The sequence below is a fragment of the Balaenoptera acutorostrata genome, chromosome 3 (assembly GCF_949987535.1).
Source record: "Balaenoptera acutorostrata chromosome 3, mBalAcu1.1, whole genome shotgun sequence".
NCBI lineage: Eukaryota > Metazoa > Chordata > Mammalia > Artiodactyla > Balaenopteridae > Balaenoptera > Balaenoptera acutorostrata.
In genome coordinates, this window is record NC_080066.1 from 178,152,107 (window position 1) to 178,175,341 (window position 23,235).

At 62.0% G+C, this 23,235-nt stretch overlaps 1 protein-coding gene across 4 annotated transcripts in view; it reads right to left on the minus strand.

Moving 5' to 3' along the window:
- Positions 1 to 45: 45 nt before the first annotated feature.
- Positions 46 to 23,235, minus strand: part of CCDC85C (coiled-coil domain containing 85C) — an 83,519-nt gene continuing 60,329 nt past the window's right edge. Inside the window, exons 2-7 of one of the 4 annotated variants that reach the window (XM_057544435.1) lie at positions 20,987 to 21,060; positions 14,334 to 14,372; positions 10,036 to 10,143; positions 5,141 to 5,227; positions 4,174 to 4,272; positions 46 to 3,263 (exon numbers count right to left, since the gene is read on the minus strand). In XM_057544435.1, the coding sequence (XP_057400418.1) occupies positions 3,174 to 3,263; positions 4,174 to 4,272; positions 5,141 to 5,227; positions 10,036 to 10,143; positions 14,334 to 14,372; positions 20,987 to 21,060 (497 nt within the window). In that variant the 3' untranslated portion in view covers positions 46 to 3,173. Of the gene's footprint in view, positions 3,264 to 4,173; positions 4,273 to 5,140; positions 5,228 to 10,035; positions 10,144 to 14,333; positions 14,373 to 19,704; positions 20,756 to 20,986; positions 21,061 to 23,235 lie in introns of those variants that run through there. The other 3 variants (XM_057544437.1, XM_057544436.1, XM_057544438.1) reach the window with 3 other exon arrangements.

Below are 23,235 nucleotides of genomic sequence, written 5' to 3' on the forward strand. Positions count from 1 at the left end.
GGGGCCCCATCACCCAAAACAAACGAGCACTGCGTACCCACCACGGAGGCTTGCAAAGAGCCTTTATTTATCTAGCGCAAAGTATACACTATCACAATCTTCTCTGTTACTCCTTTTACTAAAATAGTTCAAATCAATGTTTTTACCACACTATCAAAAAGTTCTAATTTTTTTTCTCTCCCCAAATCAAAGTGGTTCAATAGAAGGTAGAAACGGGCACAGGGGTCCAGGGCTCCCAGCTCTGCCCAGAGCCGGGGAGGGGGCGGCCCCAGTACTCAGGCGGTCACATCCGACAGAAGATAGATAGAGCGCGGCTGCCGGCCTGGGGACAGGGGCCAGGCGGTCCGCCCATTCCCAGAGAGCAGCACAAATACTTCCCCCACGTTATGAAAAATATACACCTCTACCGCTCTGCAGTCATGCATTTCCTTTGTTTCTAAAAAAAAAAAAAAAAAGTCAGTAGTATGTATTGTTTCCTCTCAAGTTTTCAAGGAAAAAAAAAAATGAAAGGTCACTTTTTTCTCTTTAAACACTGATGTGTGGCTAATAACTTTTGGATAAAAATGTGCTCAGTGGATTCCGATTCCAGGATGGGCTTGGCCACCTGGGATGAGGCTGGAAGGGTGACGTCCATCACCGTGGGAAAGGAAGCCAACAGCTCAGGTGTCACACGGGGCTTCGGGCGCTAGAATCAGAGTGTTTATGAAAGGACACCAGCTTCAGCAACACCCCACCACGAGCTCTCAGGGCTGGACTCCAGATGGGAGGAGGGTCGCCGGTGTCGCCCTCTGCACACTCCCTGCTAGTGGCAGAGCGGGGACTCGCCCCGAGCTGGCCCCCGGGACCTCCTCCCAGCCGTGGGCTCCTGCGTGCGGCGCGCAGAGGCGCTGCAGGCTTTTCAACAGCTTACGTCAAAAGAGATGCTGTCACAGGTATGGGTCTGCCCTAGAAAGCCATTCCCATGCAGTGCTGGCTCCGGGACACAGGCAGGGGCAGGAAGGGGACGTCGGCACCAGCTGGTGCTGCCTCCATGGCGGGCGGGAGGCTGCTTCTGGAGGGAATGCCTGACCCACTCCCTGGACGCCACCGCGGCACTAGGGGACAGGGTCACCTCCCTCCGGCAGGGGAAGGTCCCTTGGAGGCTGTTCTTCCCTGGGTCAGTTTGCAGGAGACCTGCAGTCACCAGGATACCTGACTTATTGCTTACTTTCAGTGGTGGCCAAGCCAGCCTGACCCAGACGTGACACACGGGTTCTCAGATGTGGCTCCCACCCAAGAGACCCAGACCCCCTCGAGCTGCTCCGTGGTTCTTTGGACTCCAAGACCCGGGCGGGGGCCTCTGCCCTCCAGCTGACTGCCCACCCGGGCAGGAGTCACCCAGAACATGACCAAGGATGTTCACCCAGCTCCAAGTGCACACCCCTAGTGACAGGGAACTCACCACGTGACCTAGGGACCCGCTCCTCCCAGAGAGCCCACAGCTTCCTATAACACCCAGGGCAAGAGGACCGTGCCCGACGCTGTTGCCGGCACCCGTTCCGCACTCCTCGGGCACAGTGAGGGCCGCGGGCCTTTCCCCTGAGTGTCGACCCAAGGGTGCCGATGGCAGACAGGCGGTGGGGACGGCTCAGAGTCCCCGCCAGGGAGAGGGACGGGGCAGCCTCGTCCGTCCCCTCACCTGGTCCCCATCCCTCACGTGAGCCTTGGACGAGGCCTGCCCGATGCCAAGCCAGCCTCTCGGGCTCTTCGCTCGCCCGCGCGCAGAGCTCTAATTACTGCTGGAGTCCAGCGATGGGGGAGGAACTGCAGATGGCGGGTGGACCGGGGCTGGTTACAACAGTGGCCTGTCCCCGCCCTCCAGGCTCTGGGATCTCGTTTGTGATATGCCACTGATCGCTTACCCCCTCTGGGCCTCACTGCCCTCGCACACAAACTTTAAAATTTACATGTCTCGCTTTACAGTTTATACACGATCCTTTTACACTGAAGGCCTTATTGGATCCCCAGAGCCCTGCAAGGAGGGCCTTAGGCTGCCCACTCTGCAGGGCAGGACGCTGAGCTCAGGAAGGGAGGTGACCGCCCACCGAGAGGAGGCAGCAAGGCAGCGGAACTCAGCTGGGGCCTCCGCCCCACCCAGCCCACCCACCAGCCGCCTCTCCAGCAGGAGGACCCCGTTGGCTCGCGTGCTGTGAGTGAGGACACAGGCTGACTAGAGCAGATGGCCTCGAACCTCTGAGCCCTCCTTTCCCGACCAGGGGACCAGAGAGGCTGAGTGACTTGCTGAGGGTCACACAGGAAAATGAAAACCAGAGCCAAGCAGGGCTCCTCCCAAGGAGGGCAGAACTCCTTCACCTGCGGCCACGCGACTCCGTCCACAGTGATCCAAGAGGGGGCCAAGCTCCGGGGGCAACCGTTCCTGAGCAGAGGCCCGGCCACGGCCCAGTGCCACCCATGCGGAGAGAGAGGCCCAGCCCAGAGACTCTACACACACAGCCCATGATGCGAAGCACGGAGATGGAGGCGCCTCGGGCCCTGGGCAGGAGGGACCCAAAAAGATAGGGCGCAGCCTAGGACAGGGTGAGGGGACACTGCAGAGTGTGTGGCCAGGGGTGGGGGCGTGAACTCTAAAAACAAGCAGAGCCAGCAGCAAGGAGGCTGGGCCCTGGGGCCAGAGGAAGGGCCGCGGGTGAGTTTCCTCGTCCACGACTCTGGGGACCCAGTGCTTCTGGATCCAGTGTTCAGGCCACAGCAGGCGGGTCAGAAGCGGTGCCCCGTGCATCAGTCCAGCTGCCAGCGGCCTCTGTCCAGCACAGGTGGCAGCCGGGGATGGAGGGCTTGATGAGGCGCCCCTCCACCAAGGCTGGGCACAGCCTGGCGTGGTTCCTGGGCCGGACATTTCTGAGCAGCCTCAGCCTCTCGCCAGTGGAGCCCAGAGCCCGGGCCCCAGAGCAGGAACGAGGCTGTCCAGGCCGCTCTGCTGCGGGGAATAGTCTTCCCGGTTTGCTGGTGTGTGAGAGGTGGGAAGTGGAGTCGCACCCCCGGCAGCCAGGCCACAGCAGGCAGCGTCCTATGTACAATTCACCACGGAAAAAGAAGACAGTGGCTCGGCGCGAGGGCCTGCCCACGTCTGGGGACCCCAGGCAGGGCCAGTCCACGTCCACGGAGGAACGGCCCTACAAAGGCCCTTTGAACTGGTTTCCAGACAGGTGCTGCCGGATGGAGGGCTTGGAGCTGGCGGCATCTCCCAGTTTTCTCCAGACCACCTGTGGGGAGGGCGAGCTGTGAGTGGAGGGCCCATCCCAAGCCTGCCCAGGGGCCTTTGCGCACAGACTGCCCCATCGCTCTTCAGAATCACCTGCGTCCCGAGAGCCATGGGGCCGGGAGGGGACACGGAGGCCGCGTGAGGCCCAGAGACCCGCAGAGTACGTCTCTGCACGTCCACCCTCACAACCATACCTCCCACCCCGAGCAGGTCACGTCTGGGGGCAGACTTGGCCTCGCGGCTGTCCAGTGGGGCCTACAGACCCAGGAGGCGGCAGAGGAGGGGGATTCGGGACACCCCACCCCAAGCAAGGCCCAGGTGCAGCCCCGTGATCCACCTTCCCTGCTGGCTCCCTCACGAGTCCAAAGAGACCATGTGTATTGGCCAGGCGGGTCGGGGGATGACGCGCTGCCTCCCCAAAGACCCAGAGAAGCCCAGCTTCCAAAAGCCAAGGCAGCCAGCTCCAGGGCGGAGGGTCCCGCAGAATGGAGCGTCCCGCCTGCACCCCTGGGAGCGCCACCTGTGCCCTGGCAGCCAGCAGGGGCACCAGCGTGCTGGGAGGCTGGGAGCCAGACAGACGTCAGGGGACAGGGGACAGGATAAATGGGGCGGCGAGCAAGACCAGAGATCAGGGACCCTGTTCTTGGGGAGGGAAGGGGGGAAGGAAAGAAGGAGGGGAAAGGAGAGAGAGAGGGAGGGGAGGAAAAGGAAAGGGGGAGGGGAGGAGGGGAGGGGAAGGGGGAAGGGAGGGGGGAGGGGGGAGGAAGTCAAGGGGACAAAGAGAGGCCGGGGCTCCCGAAGCCCCAGCACCTGCTCCCCGCCCCCCAGGTCACCGGCCCCTCCTGCGGGGAGTAAGGGCGGCACAGGGACCGCCCCCCAGGTGGCCCCCGGCCCGGGCCCAGGAGGCTCACGTTGCACATCTCGCGGACAATGGCCTTCTCCTTCTCACTCAGGTCCTCCTCACAGCTGTCCTGGAGCTGTCGCTCCAGGTTCTCATGTACCTCTAGCACCTGCAGGGGACAGGTCCCAGGGTCAGGGGCAGACGCCACCGGGCAGGCCTCAGGCAGGTCGCCCTGAGCCCCGGCTGCAAACGGGAGCCGTGGGGTCCCGGGACGGAGGGGTGGTGTGCAGGGAACAGGGGCGTGGAGAGGCCTAAGGGCCAGGTCGTCCTTCCCCCCTTCGCGTCCTCTCCCCGCAGTACAGCGACACCGAAGACGCCGCACGAGGGAAGCAGCACCCCGTGTCAGCACCGGGGGCAGAGCTGAAGACCGGTCACGCGGGAGCAGAGAGGACAGGTGGGGTGGGGGCCACTGTCACACAAGGGGACTCACTCCGACCCCGGGCCCCCACTTGGGCCTCAGGACGGACAGCCCAGCTCACGCACGTCAGGGCTGTGTCCCGGTCACCGCCCGCACGGGCGCCAGTGTGCCGTGTCTGTGCGGCCGTGCCGGGCCTCACACCCGGGGGACCGGGCGCTGCGTCCGCGGCGCACATACACGAGAAGGGACAGGGATGCTGTGGTGGGAGATGCACCCCAGGGCGCACCCGGAGGCCCTGAGCAGGGCGCAGGAGGAGAGTGGGCCTGGGAGACCTGAGCCTCGCCCCCCAACCCCCATCCCCAACCCTGGGGAGTGCCAGCCCTCCCCCTACCTCCCCCAGGCCTCAGCTTCCCTGGCCGCTACCCAGCACCTCCGAATCCCCCCTCCACGGTGCTCCAGGCAGGCACGGCCACCCAGAGACCAAAGTCCCCGCCCTGTGGCTCAGCTGCCCCCAGGCTCAGAGAGGGCAAACGTGGGGTCCAAGGTCACAGGCTCCTGAAGTGCAGCAGGGATCTGGGGGCCCCCGAGGGAGCGGGAGCCGGCAGGGCCTGGTCCTCACCTTCATGGCGTGTACGACAGCCTCAGGCTTCTGTCCCGCAGAGGTGTAGCCGCCCGAGGACAGCTCAGGAACCGTGCAGGCCGGGCCCTGTGGGAAGGAAGTGCGTCTCAGCTCGCCCTGGCTGGCTCCCAGGTGGCAGCCGCAGGTGTGACCAGCAGCTGGGAGAGGGCACCGCGTCTGCGGGGCCAGGGCCCAGGCTGGAGGAAATGGGGGTGGAGGTGACGGGGGAGAGGAGGTTGGGCCAGGGCAGGGGGGCAGCATCGGGACTCCCCACACACATCCCGCAGGCTCCTCTAAACAGCCCACAGGGAAGGTCCTGCTGTCTGTTTTGCAGGTCACCCGGGAAAATGCGAAGGACCTGGGCTCCAACCCCAGGTGGCCTGCCTCCTAAGGCCCCTCTCCCTCCCCGGCCTCCACCCCCCAGGGCATTCCCGGGGCTTCCAGCCCTGACCCTCCCAGTTCTGTCTGGCCACCCAGGAACAGTGCCACCTCATTCTGCCAAGACCCTAACTGGCAACCATGTGCCCACCTCCCACATCAGCCTGGGGGGCCGGGACACAGGCCGGGAGAGGAAGGGATCCACTCCCTGGCCCTCTGCCTGCCCGTGTCGGAAGCCGAGTGTCTGCCCGGCTTCTCCCCGGCTGGCCAGCTCCTTCTGGCCAGGTGTCCATGGGGCAGAAGACAGGGCTTTTGGCTGGGGCTGCAGTGGGGACCCCGGCCCCAGAGCAAGGTCAAGAAGGGATCAGGGCCGCACAAAAGGAGCCCACACACAAGGAGACCAATGGAACTGCGGGGCGGCAGGAGCGGGGAGGTCAGAAGACGCTGGGAGGGGACCTGAGGGGAACCGGCAGATGCCGGAAGGCAGAGATTAAACACCAAGAACACCCCAGGGAGTGCGTGATGGGGAGGAGACCCTGGCATCCTTGGGCATCCTTCGTCTCTGAGTCTTGGTTTCCTTCTCCGTCGGTGGCCCCCGATGACCCCTCCAGAGACCAGGCCAATTCAGTGAGCTCGGCTGATGAGGCCATCGCCCTGGGACCCTGCCCAGGGGTCCTGGGACGCTGTGCGGGGACCCTTGGGGCCTGGAATCTTCCACCACCAGCAGCCACCCTCTGCCTTCTCCCCACCTGCCCACATGGCCCGGACTTGCTCCCAGGGCCTCGCAGGCTCGCCCTGCTCTTGGCTCCAAGCAGAGGCCAGACCCCACAGCCTTGATGTCCGGGAGAGCTGGGCTTGGGCAAGGTTCTCCAGGCAGGTCCGACCCACTCTGCACCTCGGTTTCCTTGTCTGGACCACAGCTAGGGTCCCTGTGTCCCAGGGTGTATGGAGAGCCCTGGCATGCTGTTTCCCTAACTCTGGCCCAGGCTGCCCGGTCTCTGGTTCCCGGCCGGGTGCGTCATGCGGGGGAACCAAAGCGGCTTCTGGGAGACAGGTTGGGGGCGGGTCACACACACATTGGTGCGCACCCTGAGGCAGAAGGCTGCCCTCCCCGCTAAAGGCCAGCAGGGGGCGACAGCACACAAGTACAGCCCAGGAAAGCGCCCGGCCCTCGGCTCCTCTGGCCTCAGGTCCTGTCTGCGCCTGGGGCTCCCTGACCGCCTGCGCTGCAAGGGGGCCGATTCTGAAGCAAAGGCCAGGAGTGCCCGGGTTAGGCCGTGCAATCCAGCCCTTTCCTGGGCCACCCCACTGAGCGGACGGCAGGTGCTAATGAGAGCGTAGCCGCGGCATCCTGCGACTGAAGCCACCACCGGACAGCGGTCAGGACTGCGACCTTTAGAGCATTTCCCAAACCCAGCTCACCGCTGCAGGCCTGCCATGGCGGGAGGACCACAGCCTGGAGAGGCCGGTGATGCCTCCCCCCGACTTCCTAAGAGCCCACTCGGAGCAGAGCAGCCCACGGAGTGCCGATTGCAACCCTCGGCGCAGACGCTGTCTTCCTATGCTCCCACTTTACAGATGAGGAAGGGGAGGCTGCACGACTTGCCAAGGCCACAGAGCTAGTAAAACCAGGGGGCCGAGCCTCCAACCCGGGTCTGTGGGACTCCAGCGCTGGAGCCAAAAGCGGGGAGATACGTGTACACCCAAGAGCACTGAACACAAGGCGTCCACACAAGTGCCTGTGCAGGGGTGTTCAGAGAAGCACGAGTCACAATAGGCAAAAAATGGAAACAAACCCATGCACAGCCACTGATGAACGACACACAAAATGTGGGGTACCCACACAATTTTTGGACATAAAATTTTGTCCAAATTTATGTGGACAATAAAATTTGACAGTAAAAAGCAATGAAGGTCTGACACATGCTACAATGTGGATGAATCTCAGAAACGTGGTGCTAAGTGAAAGAAGCCAGTCACAAAGAATGACATATTTTATGATTCCGGTTTACATGAAATATCCAGAAAAGGAAAATGTGGAGAGGCAGAAAGTAGATTAGCGGTTGCCAAGGGGCTGGGGGCGGGGGGTTGCGGGGAGGGATTGCTAAGGAGCACGGGGTTTCTTTCCAGGATAATGAAAATGTTCTGCTGTAATGACTGCACAGATCTGTGAAGATTCTAAAATCCACTGAAATGGACACTTAAAAATAGTCAACTGACCAAAAAAAAGTAGGGAAACCAGTTTCCCCAAGGGACCTGTCGAAAGCCTCGTTCTCTCAGACGCTGATGGGTACAAGCTCCGTTGCTCGCTCCACTGACAGGCAGTGGGTGGGAGAAGTGGGGAGGGTGGGGACATCCAGCTGGGCAGGTGTCCCCACCCCACAGGGTCACCTGCTTCACCTCGGGATTCTCTGACATGTGGACATGCAGGTAGCCTTACAGAAGATGTGCTCACACCTAGCTGTGGAAGAGACGAGGTCCCCGGCAGTGTCAGAGCACAGGGGTCCCCCCCCCCCAACAAACCTCCTCTCCCTGTGGACCCACGCACCCTCCAGGGCCCAGCAAGGGCTCAGCGCCCTATAAACACCACAAGAGGCCTGGCCTCTGAGCTTCCACCTCAGCTCCGGCCCCTCTACTGCCTCCTCAGCAGCCTTTGTGGTTGCCCCTCCCGCAAGACACCATCACCCTCTCCGTCTGCCCCGGGAACCTGGCCCCAGCCTCGCGCTGCACGCTGGCCCCCGGCCTCCAAGCCCAGCTTGGCCTGGTGCTGGCACGCACTAGCCATGGGACCCTGGCAAACCGTCCCATCCCATCCCACCCCACCCCGGTGGGCCTCAGCTTCCTTCCCTCCAAAGGGGGGGTGACAACCCACGGCATGCAGGCAGCCTTAAGAAGGCACAGGGAGCCCCTCCTAAGGCCTCCTCCAGGAAGCCTTCTGGAAGACTCATGCCCTCCGCTAGCACTGAGCAGCACTGCCAAGGCCTCAGGGGCTCAGCCTGGGGGAGTGAGCCCCCTCTGCTCACACCTGCACGTCCCAGGAGCCAGCCAGGTTTGCACGGCACTTTACAGTTTGCAGCTCACCAAGAAGACTTCAGTGCCCAGTACCGTCAGCTGTTAGGATTCCCACAGTCGACCAGAATGAACAGAGGGCAGAGGGCGTGAAGGGCTGGGGGAGCCGCTCCTGTGGGGGCAATGCTGGGCTCTTCAGAGCCCTTCATCATGGGGCCTCTTTCAGCCACGGGGCTCCTGGATAAATATTTGGATTATCTGTCATCGGCAGGCTTTGCTGCCTGCACAGCGTCAGCAGCTACATTCCTGGCGAAGGTGCGAAGGCCTCAGAAGAGAAACAGCAGAGCGCTCGGCCAGCAGCCAGTGGCAGCATCAGCCTGCTCCTGCCAGCGCAGAGGCCCCGGGAGGAACCCTGGGGCTGCCCTTACCGGCCGGGATGGAAGGGAGACAGCAGGGCTGGGACCCTGGGGGAGAGTCCAGGCCCACCTTGCAGTGACCTCAGGCCAGCTCGGTTTCTCATCTGTTCCGTGGGGACTTCTCATCAAGTCCCTGCCTTGTTGCAGGGCTTCTGTGTGTGGAGAGCGCCCAGCACGGCCCTGCGTGTAGCAGATGCTCAATGAACATCTACAGAGCTCACGCGAACGCGTGCTTCTTGGGAGGTAGTTTTTGCACATTCACAGATTTGTGCAGTCATCCAACAGAACATTTTCATCACCACCTCCCGCCGCCTGCCAGCCCCTGGCAACCACTAGTGTACTTTCTGCTTCTGTAGCTCTGTGTATTCTGAATACAAGAATACATCCCTCGGTCACAGAGGGATGACGGGCACATTCACCTGCAGGGAGCAGTCCTGAGCCGGGCATGCACATCCCAGGGAGCTGGCCCCACGCTGCCCTCCCTGTCCCACCCAGGGCAGGTCAGAGCCCAGGCGAGAAGCCAGGATCACCTTGGAGGCGCCCTGGTGATAACGGAAGCCCACAGTCATAAACTTGAGCTCCTCCCCCACCTCCGTTACAAAGTCTGGGGTAGTCGCCCTCACGTGCACACAGGGCAGCCCCACCCCAAGCTCCAGCGCCAGCCGGGCAGCCGCTCCCTGCTGTGTCCGAGGAGTGACACAGGCGGACGAGTTGCACAGAGACGGCGGCTGGGCCTCGTGGCCTCTGCCCCAGCCCGCGCTGCCGGCAACGGGATCCCAAGTTGGGCCTCCACCTCTCACCACCACGCCGGGCCCTTACAAGGTTCTAAGGGTCGAGGGTGGAGCGTCGCGGGTCGGGAGCCCAGGCGCCGTCCTGGGAGGGCGGAGGAATGACGAAGGCCACTCTGGACCTGAGCCCAAGCCTTGCCCTGGAAGCAGCTCGGGCAGAAGTTGAGAATCCCAATCCCAGCTCAGCCGTGGACCATCCTCGTGCCCTGGGCAGGTCACCAGCCGGCCCGAGGCTCACCCCTCCACTTCCGGAGGTGGGCGGTCCACGTGGGAACAGTGGGGCTCGCGGGGGAGGGGCACTTACATTCTGCCGGGCATCCTGGTAGGAGGGCGGCAGGCTGGAGAGCTGGGACTCCGAGTGGTACGGGGAGAAGCCTTTCCGCAGCGTCCGGAACTCTCCGGAGCCTGCCTGCTGCGTGAGAGAGAAGGGGAGAGGGTTAGACGGCAGGGGCGAGGGGCTGGGCTGAGCGGGCCGAGGATGCTCCCGTCAGGCCCTCGGACTGGACTGCTGGACGAGACACGCCTGCCCGGTCCAGGCGGGGCTCCCTCCGCGGGCCCCCGCTGCTCTGTTCCTCACACCTGCCTGGAGGCCCGGCCTGTGCACCCTCCCTGCCCCCCCCATTTCATCTGTCCTCACGGCCACTGTCATCAGTAGCCGTTGACATCCATCTCTCCGTACAAGTGTCAGAGCCACGAGGCCAGGGGCTTCATTTCGCTCCCTGCTGTGTGTTTTATAAACGTTTGTTGAATGGCTGAATAAACAGGTGAGTGAATGAGGGCGTGGCTCTCCCCGCCCCGCCCCCCTCGTTCCTCTGCTCCAGCATCCAGCACTCGGGTCCCCGAATGGCCTGGGGAACGGCCTCTGCAGCCCCTGGGGCCCACGTCCTCGGGGAAGTCTTCCCGCCCCCACGGGGCTGGGGCTGCCCGAGGGGTGAGCGTGCACAGCGCCCTGACACACTGCCCGTGACCTCCGCCGTGTGAGCCCCGGGCCTCACCCTCTGTATCCACAGGTACCAGTGCAGCCGGGGTCACGACCAATGAACGCCCAGGGCACGCTTAGAAGGAGGGGGGGAAGCAGGAGTGAATGAATGAATGAATGAATGAGTGACTGAATGAATGAACAAGCACATATTTGGCCTTAGGTGGTTCCCCTCGGGGCAAAGCAGAGCCCCCCAGAAGCTGGGGCTGGACCCAGAGAGGGGGAGGACCCAGGGGTCACGCTCAATCCAGTGGAGGTCCCCCGGTCCCGCTGAGCAGAAACCTTGGCCTCTGGACCCTCTGCATCACTACAACCCTGGGGTGGTGCTTCTGACCCCAACACCCTCTTCTACTTCAAAGGAACTGAGGAAACACTTCCGGGCAGATAAAATGCAGCGGAACGTCCCATAAATCAGCAGGCCGTTGAGTTGCCCAAACAAACCCTTGGAGGGGAAGAGGCCAGGGCTGGGGGGAGCAGGACGGGGCAGCAGCCGCGCCTGGGGGCCCCTCCTCCTGCTCCTCAGCGCTCCCCTGCTCTGCCCGGAGGCCCCTGCACACACCCAGCTTCCCCCCGCCGGCCGCTGGACCCAGGCCCCCATCTCTCACGGGACCTCCAGCCTCACCAGCGCCCTGGGTTCTGCTTTCCCGCCCCCATCAGACCCAGGTCAGACCCCCCAGGTCTCGAGGGCTTGGGCACACACAGCAATGCCCTGTAAGTATCTGTAGGACAGGAGTGGAGGCGGCCAGGGGGAACGTGAGAAAGGCAGTCACTCCCCTCATTTCCCCACTCCCATCCCATCCCCACCCCAGGCTCCCACCCACGGAAAGCAGAGACCAGCCACCTAGCTAAGGACTGTGGCCTAGCTAAGGACTGTTCCCGTGGCCTAGGGAGGACTGGAGTGTGGCCAAGGTCACCAAGGGACACAGAGGGGAGAGAAGTGGGGCCCCCTGAGTTGCAGCAGGGTCTTACAGGGGGACCTCGGTCACAGTCCTCTATCTTAAAATGGGACTGTCACGCACTGACCAAGGCCTGTCTGGGTTAACCTGAGGCGTTAGAGCCCAAGGCATACTGACCCTCCCTGGCCCAGCCAGGGGTCTATCTGAGCCGAGCCTCTGCCACCGGGCACCAACAAGAAAGAGACGCCGCCCCTCGCCCAGCACTCATTCACCCTCCCATGGGGATCCCCCCCCCTTCAGGGCACCCCTGCCTCCCTGGGGGTCTCACCCCCAGCTCCATTTATAGGCAAAGATCCCAAAACCAATTATTTTCCTGGCCAGATCTCTGTGACAGTTACACAGTCGTCTCCAGTGGAAAGCGCGTTCTCAACTCAACACGCTGAACGTCCGCCCCTGGGGCCGCAGGCCTCTCACTGGGGCCCCGACCCAATTCTGCAGGCACACCCCCACCTGCCTGGCGAGAGAAAGCCAAGGGACCAGGTGCAAGGCGCGGCTGGCCCAACACACACACACACACACACGCGCGCGCACACGCACGCACACTGGCATGGGTCTGACCACAGGGCCAGGCATTGGAGCCACTGCTCTCTCCCGTCGGCCCCTGGGACCAGGACGGCGGGTGCTGCCCTGTCCTTACCCGCACCCCGTCTAGATTCTGCTCCGGGCTGAGTCTCCCCTCCTCCACAGCTCCTCTGATCCCGGACCAAATGGGTTCAGAAGCAGCCCACGTGCCGCTACTGAAAACACAGGTTTGTGTGTCTCCTCCCTCCCCGCAGATAATTCCCTGGGGAGGAGGTGTGGGTGCAAGAGGGTGGGGAGCTCTTAATTAGCAGCGTGCAATTCCCACCCCTGCCTCCGGTGATGTCCGTAACTATTTGCGAGCCCACAGCACTTATGAGCAAGCGACAAAGCTGGCGGGGAGAATGTTGGGGCAACGTCGCTAATGACGCATCGAAATGAAGAAACATAATTGCACTTAAATCCAAATTAGAAATCCTGCTATTCTCCTCATGGTGCCCTGGAAGACGAAATCCCTAGGGTTTCACCACTGAGGTGGAGCGAAGCTGCAGTGGCCTTCTGGGGCGGCGGGGCGGGCAGGACACGGGGCGCACCACTGCTCCCCAGGAGAGGACTGCCCTGCCTCCCCCAGGCCCCCTAACGGGGTCCCTCGGGACACAGGGAAGCGGATCTGACACACAGAGCAGGAGCTGGAACAGGGTTGCCCGGATCCTTAAAAGGGAAGGAAATGACCCAGCGCGGCAGCTACAGCAAGGCCGCTTCCACCCTGCCCTGTCCCCCACGGAAAAGCAGCACAGGAGTTATGGACCCGGAGGGAGGGACCCAGGAGGCCGCAGAGCCTCCCATCCCACTGTCAAGGGCACCGGGACCTCCGTCCAGGGCCACGACTGCAACGCTACCCAGCTCAGAGCGGGTCGCGGCGGGTGGTGTGAACTCAGGCTATCCCAGCCTCTCCGGGCCTCTGTGGGGCTGCAAGGGGGCTCCCAGCGGGAGCACCTAGTGATCGCCTGCCCAGGGACTCCTGCTTGCAACGCCGGGGGCTCCCTCGAGGCCACCTGCAGATCCTCCTGGGGAGCACTCTCAAAGGAGGTGCGGAACAGAAACGGGCCAAGGGCAGAACTCAGAGAAAACAAGGCCAGGCGCCCACCTCCCCGCCCCTCCACTCAGGGCTCCTCCCTGGGGGGCCGCTTTCCGGGCTCCTTCAGAGGCAGCTACTCGCCCTGCCTTCCTGGTCCCAAAGGGCTCTCAGCCCCTTGGGTGGGCCGCAGGCTACCACAGGACATGGTCCTACTGTGTGCACCCAGGCAGGGAGGCAGTGCCTGACAGGTGAAGCGAGGCCTGCCACTGCGGAGATGGAAGGTGGCACCGACACGGGGGCGCCCAGGCGTCCCCATGTGGCAATCTGCTCGCAGGTGGCCGCTCAGATCCCCAGACCCAGGGCCCACGGGCCGATGTGTAGGCAGTGACCAGGGGCAGGACCCCATCAGTGGGAGCCATCCCTCAGCCTGCCAGCCCTCGTGGCACAGGGAGGTGTCGGTGTCTCCATCATGGGGACAGGGCTCCGATCCCAAGTGACACCAGCCCCGCCTTCCGAAACCCTAACACAGGGCAGTCACGCCTGCCTCCCAGGGCTGGCAAGACTGTAGCGCTCGGAGAGGGTGGGAGCCCAGCACTGGGCGCTGGTGGGTTCTTCCTACCTCCAGGCATCCCTGGAGACCTCGCCCGGGGACCTGGGCCAGCTGGGAGCCAGGACTAACTCCTGCGGCCTCGGCAAGCCCTCACCCTACCGGGCACTGCAGGTTCTCCTGCAAAGTGGGGATCTCGACCTGCCCTCTGACCTCACAAGCTGGGCAGATCCGGTGAGAGGTGGGAAAGGAGGGGCCTGGGTGGAGCATCGCAAGAGGCTACTGTCTCATAACTCTTTTGCTGTTGTTTTGTAAAGCTGGGCAGTAACGCCAGCTCAGAGAGAGGGCGGATCCCACGATGAATCTAAAGGCAGGACCAGGGCACCCGGGTGGTGGTCAGCTCCCAGGAAGAGACGGGAGGGCGCTGCGGGGGGGCACCCAGAGCAGACAGGGCATCACACAGCACTCCAAGCAGCCCCCACCCCACACAGCACTGCAAACAAGCCCTGCCGGGCAGCTCTACCTGAAGCCAGCTTCTCGGGCGGCCATAGGGGCGGGGCAGCTGGAAGGGAAGAGAGCAAGTGTCACCCAGCAATGCCAACCACGACCCTCACCTCTGCCCTCCCTCCCCTGGACACCCATTAGCCCAAAGCCGCCAGGACCTCGGCTGGGCTGGAGTAGGGAGGCCAAGGGCCAAGATCGGGGTCCCCAAGGCGCCTCACAGGAGCCCCATGTTTTTAGAAACTCCAGATTGCACGAGGACTGACAGCGCGCCTGCCACACGCCAGGCACTGGGGCCCCAACCCCTTCACAGCCCTCCCCGAGGCTCACACCGGAACACAGTTGCCCTTCTGAGAGGCACCCCGAGTTCCCAGCCAGCTGGGCGAGGCCAGATATCTGCCTGTCCTCGGGGCGAAGGTGGCCTGCAAGGTCTCTCACGAGAACATACGGGTCCTACCAACCAGATTTACCTTCTTTTTTTCCCCTTTAATTTTACGAGAACTCATTAGCAGGCTGTCAATCAAAGGGGCTACGGCGTGGCCGGGGATCCAGTGGGTTCTTCCGATTAGTGCTCAGACGAGGCAGCGTGGCGTCCACGTGTGGTTAACACGTGGCTGATATTCTCACCCGCAGCTGGCACTGCCCCCTACTCCCATGCAACTTCAGGTCCTAAACCATTTTTCAAACTCGGATGTGTGTACCGCCCAGAACCACGTGGCCTGTAACTGATGGGTACCGTGCTGACCAGGTCTCAACCACAATGACCGTCATCCCCTCACGGGTCCCCTGGCAGGACCATTACTTGCTCCAATGAGGTGAGTGAGGGGCAGGCCATGTAACCTCCGTGGAGGCAGGTGGGGGACTCTGGAGGGTACAGGTGTTGCAAAATCCAAATCCCATCGCAACTGAGTGGATCTGAGCAACTCGCCAACTTCCAGGTCTCTGTTTGCCTGCATGTCAATTGGGGTCCAGAAGGACACTCAGCTGCTGGATGGCCCACAGGCGAGGTCGCAGTGGCTGACCCATGACCCTTATCACCAGTCAGCCCCGGCCCTCAGTGCTTTCTGTGATTTGCCCTTTAATCCTGGGGCAGACACCACTAGTGTCCCCATTTTACAGTTGGGAAACCTGAGGCACAGAGAGGTTAACCCACTGGCCCAATGCCACCCAGCTGGTAAGTGGCACTTTGGGGACTGGAACCAGGCCCTCTGGCTCTGGGGTTGGCCTCTGACCATGCTGACCACCCAGTGTGTGGCTCACGGTGGACACTGGTTAAGCCTCGGGCATAGGGGACAGAGGCAGAATTCCTAGTCTCTCTTCCTGCCCACGTTGCTAGACTGGCCATCTGCTTGGATGATGGAAAGAGGCGGTTCCCTCCCTGGCAGAGGAAGAGGCTGGACTATTCTAAGTTTCTGCTAATGAAGCAGATGAAGCCCTCCGGAGACCACATCACTCACGACAGAAGGGGCAGGGACATGACAGCCAACCCCGGACACCAAACAGGCGAAGCAGGGATGGCCCAGAGCCTGTCAACAAAGCAGCACGTCACAGAAGATGCCAGCGAGCAGAACTGCCACCACAGACATACCATGAGGCCAGCATCTCCGCAGGGCTTGGGCAAGGGGACCAACCAACCGAAACAACCCTCCTTGGGGATGCGGGAAACAGTACTGAGGTGTCAGCAACGGGCTCAGATAGTAGCAGACTGTTCCTCAGTCCCAAGGCCTGGATGGTTCAAAACTCAGACAAAAGGCAAAAAGGAGCAGTCCATCAGGGACCAAGCCCAGCTGAATGGGCGTGGTCCGCCAGACCTTGAAAAATCCCAGGCTCCCAAGACCAGGAAAAGGAGAGAAGGGCAAGCACTGCCCGGGCGCCCCCAGCTTCCAGTCAGTGCTGTAGCAGGCGTCACCACCATCCCTGTCTTATAGGTGAGGAAACCAGGCACTGGGACATAAGGTATCTTACCTAAAGCCACACAGCCGGTGAGTGGTGGAGCAGGGATTATCTGAATCCAGACTCCTCCGGGGCTCAAACCCACTTTCTTATACTGTCAGGCCAACACCACCATTGCTACAGGTTGAACTGTGTCCCAGTCAGATTCATATGCTGACCTGTTGACCCCATGCTCCCCAGAACTGTGAGACAACACATTCAATACATTTCAGTTGCTTAAGCCCCTTCTCCACGCACCCCCCTCCGCCAAAGTGCGTGGTTCTTTGTTATGGCAGCTCTAGCAAACTAATACAATCACCTGTCCCAGGAAATCCTCCTCCACCCAGGCCTCAGTTTCCCCATCCATGCTTGGTGTAAATCCTGGGGTCACTTCCAACCTGAGTGTACCACGACCCTGTGTGGCATGGCAGGATGGGAAGAGCGGGCACAGGGGCCAGGAGGAGGGGGGCCGGCTGGGACCGGTCACAGCCGCGGGCCTGGACCACTGCCTCCTCTCCCCCAGATGGCCGCCCACTCTTGCCCAACCTGCTTCTTGCTCTTTTGTGAAGCTGGCTTCTGGGCACATGTGGAGCCTTCATTGATCAGCCCAGCAGGGAAGTGAATGGAGGGAACCACAGAGCGGAGGCCCCCGCGTCAATTACAGCCCGGCTAGGCACAGAATCCACGGGAAAAATCATATCACATACTGGGCTCCAGATGAATCACTGCAGAGGAAGCAGCTGTGTTGATGAAATTTTAAAGCCGACACGAGAAAGAAAATATGAACTGCAATACAGTAATTTAGCCTGTGAACACTGGCACATTTTTAATTAAAGCTGTTTTGGAGTTAAATAGAGGCCGTGGAGGGAGAGGGTGGGCAGTGGGGAACGGGAATCCACAGAGGCTCTCTGGCCTCCCACCCAAACCGCAAAGCCACGTCACCCGAAGATAGTTAAAAGAATAACATTGCTCTCCCCTGCTTTTCGCCAAAGGCAGATTTTCCACTTTGTACAGAGCTGGAGGTTTCTGTGCAATTTGATTTCACTGAAAAGATACAGGTGCCAGAATCATAAAATCTCACAAGCTAGAGCCCATGAGACCGTGGCCAGAATCCCACCCATGGCAGCGATCTCCTTCTTCAATATGCCCAAACATGGTCATCCATCCCCCCCATCCATCCATCCACACTTGATTACCTCCAAAGATGGTACACTCACTACCTTATGAAGCCGCTCTCCCTGGGTTAAGCAGACCTTCCTTATTCTGGGCAAGAACCAGCCTCCCCTCCCAGCCTGGGAGACCAGGTGGGTGCAGCCTGGGTTCCCCAAGATGCATCCACCAAGTCCAGCTGGGCATTGAGACACAGGTGTGACCACTGAGACCCAGCAGCCCAGTCCTTGAATACCTAACAGTCCAGCAGGGGTCGGGGCCAGGCTTCACAAGGAGGATCCCAATACCCCATCAGCAAGAGAGGGCAGCCTATGGGGCTGAGAGAGCCCAGAGCAAGTGCCAGGCCACCTGGGGGTGGCTGGGGAAGGCTATTGGCAGGAGGCCAGGAGGAAGGAGGCTAAGGAAACCCCATCTTCCCTGGACCCCATCAAAATAAGACCAGTACTCTACTTGTAGGCTGAGCCCTGCCCACGGAGTTCTCCCCACCTCCACTGTCCTCCACAGCCCTCCTGTATACATGAGCCTGCTGGCCAGGACAAGGAGGCAGCACAAGAGTGCCCCCTGGGGGTAGGCCTCTGCCTGGACACCACTGTACCCCCGGGCCATGCACACAGCAGGTGATCAGTTACACATGGAGTGAGTGAGTGAGTGCCCATTTTACAGGTAAGCAAACAGAGGCCAGGGGAGAGCAAGTGGCTCAAGGGTCCTCATAAAGCTGATGCCACCTGAGCCACCCTAGGAACCCAAAGGCAGGCAAGGTATCAACTGCTGCCAGGAAGCCCTGAGCAGGCCAGAAGCGGCCCTTCTCTCACTGTTTCTCACATCTCCTGCGTGGCTCAGAACAGCAAAGCCCTCCTCCAGGGCACCCACCCACCCTCAAGGCCAAGCCCTGGTGGCAGCAGGTGGCAGGGGCAACAGGAGCCCCGCCCATGACCCTGGAGATGCCCTGCCCACACCCTGGCCCCTGGGTGCTTTTGCATACTGTAGGTTGAGTGTCGGCCCTCGGCTGAAGCAAGGGGACCAGGGCAGGTGGGTATGCAGTGCCCTGGGGGGCCAAGGCCCCAGCACCACACGGCTGCCCCCTTCTCGGGATGCTGGGTATGGCCCTGACACCACTCGCTGGGAGACCCTGGGCAAGACCCCCACCTGCCAGCAGCGTCCTCGTGAGGAAGAGACGAGGACAGGACCCAGGTGCCCCCCCCCATGACACACACAAGCACCCACGGCTATCACCAGAGCAGCTCAGCCTCACAAGACTTCATCTGGGGAGAAAGAAAAGTCTCCTAAAGAAACAAGAAATTTGGATCACGGGCACACTGGATGGTCTCTGAGTCCCCAGCACTTCTCCTGTACTAGCGAGGAGCCGGGCGAAAGCATGCTCTTGTCCCTAAAGCCCAATCTGCCTGAAGCCAGCAAGCCTGGGCCCAGGCGAGAGGTCGCGCCCCCATCTGATGGATGTGTGTTTCCAGAGAGCCTGGCGTGGGTACAGGTCGGGGACAGAACCCCACTGCTGCTGCCTCCGGGACAAGGACAAGGTCCCCAGTCCGACCCCTGGGAGCGGGTCAGAGCAGGCCTGGCGGGGAGGGACCAGGCAGAGAAACCCCCTGCCCAGGTGGTGGCCGCACCCCTGATGCTCCAGACACAGGGCCCCGTCAACCTCCACCTCTGCACGTGTGGGCACGGGGCAAGTGGGCACAGCGATGGGGGCTCCCTTATGAGCCCAGGGGCCTCCCAGAGGGAGGAGGAAGAGGAAGGACTGCCACTCTGCGGCCTGAGTGTGTGCAGCTTTTGCACAAGTCCATGGTCAAGTCTACCATGTGGAACTGGGTGCATATTCACGGTGGGACAATGTGGCCTAGGAGAGCAGGGGCCACAGGGACACTTCTGTCCTTGTCCTTGGAAACAGGACCACAAGCCATGCCCTGGCTGCACCGCAGAACAGCATTGCAAATGGCATCCCAAATTTGGGGTCCAAGCTCTCAACCTGCTTCTCCCCAGAAACGGTGACACAAAGAACAGCTGGACTGGGGCAGACTCACAAGGCTGCTGACCCCCCTGGGAGGAGGCTCCCACTGCCAGAGCGAGGTCCTGGCCTTCATCCTGCTGTACAGTGGCTGAAGTGAATGACTTGCTCCCCTACTTGCTGGACGGGAACCAGCTCCAGAGCAAAGGCCCCAAGTCCTGAGGCCTGCCCCCATCACCTCTGCCTACAGCTCCTGCAGCCCGCCCCACACACCCTCCTTAGCAACCAGGACAAGCCCACATGGAGTGTTCAGGTCTAAGGAGCCCTAGCCCACAGCCAGGCGAGGCCCCAGCCCCTCCCTGCCCTTGCCAGCCCCAAAGAGCCAGCATATCTTGTAGCCAGGACCTTCCAGCACCTTACAAATGACACATTTTGTTTGAAAACAAGCCTTGCAGTTCAGTGCCCGGCTATGCGCCTGACACAGTGCGGTGGCCATGGGATGTGGGGGAGCAAAGACCCAAATGTGAACCACATACTCGGCAGAGTCTGCCGAGCTAGGGGGAATTTCCAGCAGCCCACGCGAGGCGAGAGGTGGGATGGCAGTCGTCGGGCTGCACTTGGGGCTGTGAGCACCCCAGCCGCCGCCCAGTGCGCAGAGAGGGTGTCTGAGCAGGGCAGTGGCGCCAAGCCCACTGGTCGCCTAGCAACGAGGCCAGGCAGCTGAGCCCTCCCTGGGGCTGGTTCCCAGAGAAACGCTCTGGGCATCCTGGCCGGCCACTTACGGGCCAGCAGATGTGGCAGGGGAGAGGGATACTGAGATGAAGTCAGGGACGAGTACAAGGGAGAAAGAGGCTGGAGGGTCAGGCGAGCCAGCTGACCCCAGACACCCCGACCGACCGGGCTGATCACAGCCCCCCAACACCACCCTGCCAACAGCAGGAAAGGCCCCTCGTCCCGGCAGCCATGCCCCCTCCACGCTCCAGCCGCGCTCGGCAAGGGCACAGACGCCTACCCGCCATCTCTCATCCTGCACCACCTCCTCCCCGCACTGACCCCATCACCCATCTCTAACCCGCCGTCCCTGTGCTGGGGACAGGCCAGGGACGGGCCGAGGACGAGGCCTGGCCTCATCTGTCTGTGGACTCAGGCCAGGCAGGAGGGAGGAGGGCAGACCCCAGCCCAGAGAGAAACAGGCACGGCAGGGGCAGGGAAGTTTCCATGTGGGTCTGAGCGGGGACGGGCCAGCCCGCCTCTTGGAAACAGGGCCTTGACGCCCCCATCCAAAGGGCAAAGCAGTCCATTTCTTCAGCACTTGTGTGTGTGTTCCGCGCCATCTCTGGGACGGGCCCAGCACCAGCCCCCAAGGAGCTCGCAGACCACTGGGGGGACAGACAGGGAAAGGCTGTGATGGAGGGAAGGCAGGTGGCCGTCCTCAGCCAGGTGTCCCATGAGGTGACTCCGGGCAGGAATCGGGGGCAGGTGGAAGGTTAGGGGTGGGAAGGGGGAAGGGAACCCCAGGCGTGCTGGGGCGAGGGTTAGGCCCTGGAGTGGTGGGTGGCAGCAGGGCCTGCGCTGGCCCTCAGGGTGGGGTTGGCCCACAGCCGGCCTACCTGTGCCAGGAGCTTGTCACCCTCCAGCAGCTTCACCTTGGTCTCCAGCTGCCTGATGTAGGTGGACGAGGGATCTGTAACAACACAAAGGGGGCATGTCACCCGTCAGCAGACTGTATCCAACAGGAGGGCCCACCCTCCCCTGGGCCCCCTCCGGTGGGCCTCTGAGCCCAGGTTTCCCTGACCTGCAGAAGGGGGATGAGGGGTTCCCTCACCAGCTTGTCCTGGGCTGATTCCTTCGGCTTCCACAATGCTTCAGGTCCAAAAAGAGCTCTCACAAACACTCCCCTGATGGGACCCTCACCCAGGGGCAGCCCACCCCATGGCCCAGGGTCCAGGGAGGCCCTCCCCTGCTCAGGGCGGGGAACTGAGGCCCCCAGCATGCCAAGTCAGCACCTGGGCTTCCTCCGCTCCATCCTGCCTGACGCACAGAACTTCTACAAGCGACTTGTTCGGGGGGCCGCATAATGCAGATAACCCACCACCCCTCCTGCAGTCAGGGGCCAGTGAGACACCCCCAACCACACGCCCCCAGTTCCTGAACGCGGAGGGGGTGAAATCCACCTTCCCTCGCCACGCTGACCCCGCTGCACAATCACATCAGAAGCGGGAGAGGGACTTCCCTGGTGGCGCGGCGGTTAAGAATCCGCCTGCCAAGGCAGGGGACACGGGTTCGAGCCCTGGTCCAGGAAGATCCCACATGCCACGGAGCAACTAAGCCCCTGCGCCACAAATACTGAGCCTGTGCTCTAGAGCCCACGAGCCACAACTACTGAGCCTGAGTGCCACAACTACTGAAGCCCACGCGCCTAGAGCCCATGCTCCGCAACAAGAGAAGCCTCTGCTCGCTGCAACTAGAGAAAGCCCACGCGCAGCAACGAAGACCCAATGCAGCCAAAATATAAGCTAACTAATTAATTACTTAATTAAAAAAAAACAACCTTAAAGCCTCCTGGCTCTACTTAAAAAAAAAGAAGCGGGAGAAATTCCGCCACCCTAGCTACCCACAGCCCTGGTCCTACCTCCCCATTGGGCTGGAAATCAGCTCAGAGGAGAAAACTAAGGACTAACTCACTCCAGGCCAGGACAAGAGAGCCTGCCTGGGTGGAGGCCAAGGGTGACATGGGGCAGAGAGGGCAAGGGGAGGGAGGCAGAACACGGGACAGGGAAGGTCAACACAGGGTAGGGTAGGCAAGGGGACCAAAGAGTCACAGCAGGTGCCCGTGCCGAGGGAGGAAAGGTGGGTCTGAGCACCTCTGTGACAGCATGGGGTACCTCCCCCAGGAGGTCTGCTGCCACCTGCTAAGGGACGGCTATGCGCCTCTCACCCACACGGGCGCCCGGCCAGAGGCCACACAGCCCGGACGCCAGCCTGGACCCTGCCCACCCCTGGGCCAGTCTGCTGCTCCTGCTGTACCCACCGGCCCCGACCCCCAACAGGACTCAGGGTCTTCGCGGATCACACCACCGGCCCTTCATCGCAGAAGGCACCAGACCTTCGACCAAAGCCAGCTCCCTAATGCCCCACACCACTGCCCCCCCGGGGGGCCTTTAACCTTCCCAGGTGGGCAAAGGGGGCTGAGGCGCAGCCAGAGGACAAGCTGGAACCGCCATCAACCGTGCCAACACGGCCAGCATGACCGCGGACGAGCCCTGGGCCCTCAGGGTCCTGGTGCATGACGCGGACGCCGTGCCCCTCCCCGACAGAGCCTGCCGGCAGAGGAGGAGCCCACGGGCGCCCTGTGAGGATGCGGCGGCCAGTGGCCCCCTCCCCAGGCCCCGACCCCCCAGCGCTGGAGCCTGGCCCAGGCTTCACGAGCTTCCGCCCGTCAGCAGTGCTGAGCTGTTGCCTCTGACGCGCCCCGTTACAGGAGGTGCCCGTGTGCCCCTTGACCTGCCCGCTGTGGGTCACTCTGTTCCCCAAGCATACCCTCAGGAGCCTTGTCTCCCCAGCCCTGGACCAGGCCCAGGAGCCCTCAGCCCCGCCCTGGGCAGGAATGGGGGGCGGCCCAGCCCGCCCCAGTTACATAACCAACTCCTCCCTGCTGCTCTCTGCCAGTCACCTCTCGGGAATGCGGAGCCTTCTGGAGAGGAAGAAGGTCACTGGCCAGCCCACTCCCCCTCACTCCCAGGGAGACCCTGGTAACCACAGGGCAGCTCTGCGAGGAGCCCCGCTGTGTGACCTGGAGAGGTGCAATGGCTTCTTTATACACACACGGGGCAGTGGAGGGGCAGGGTGGGGGGACTGG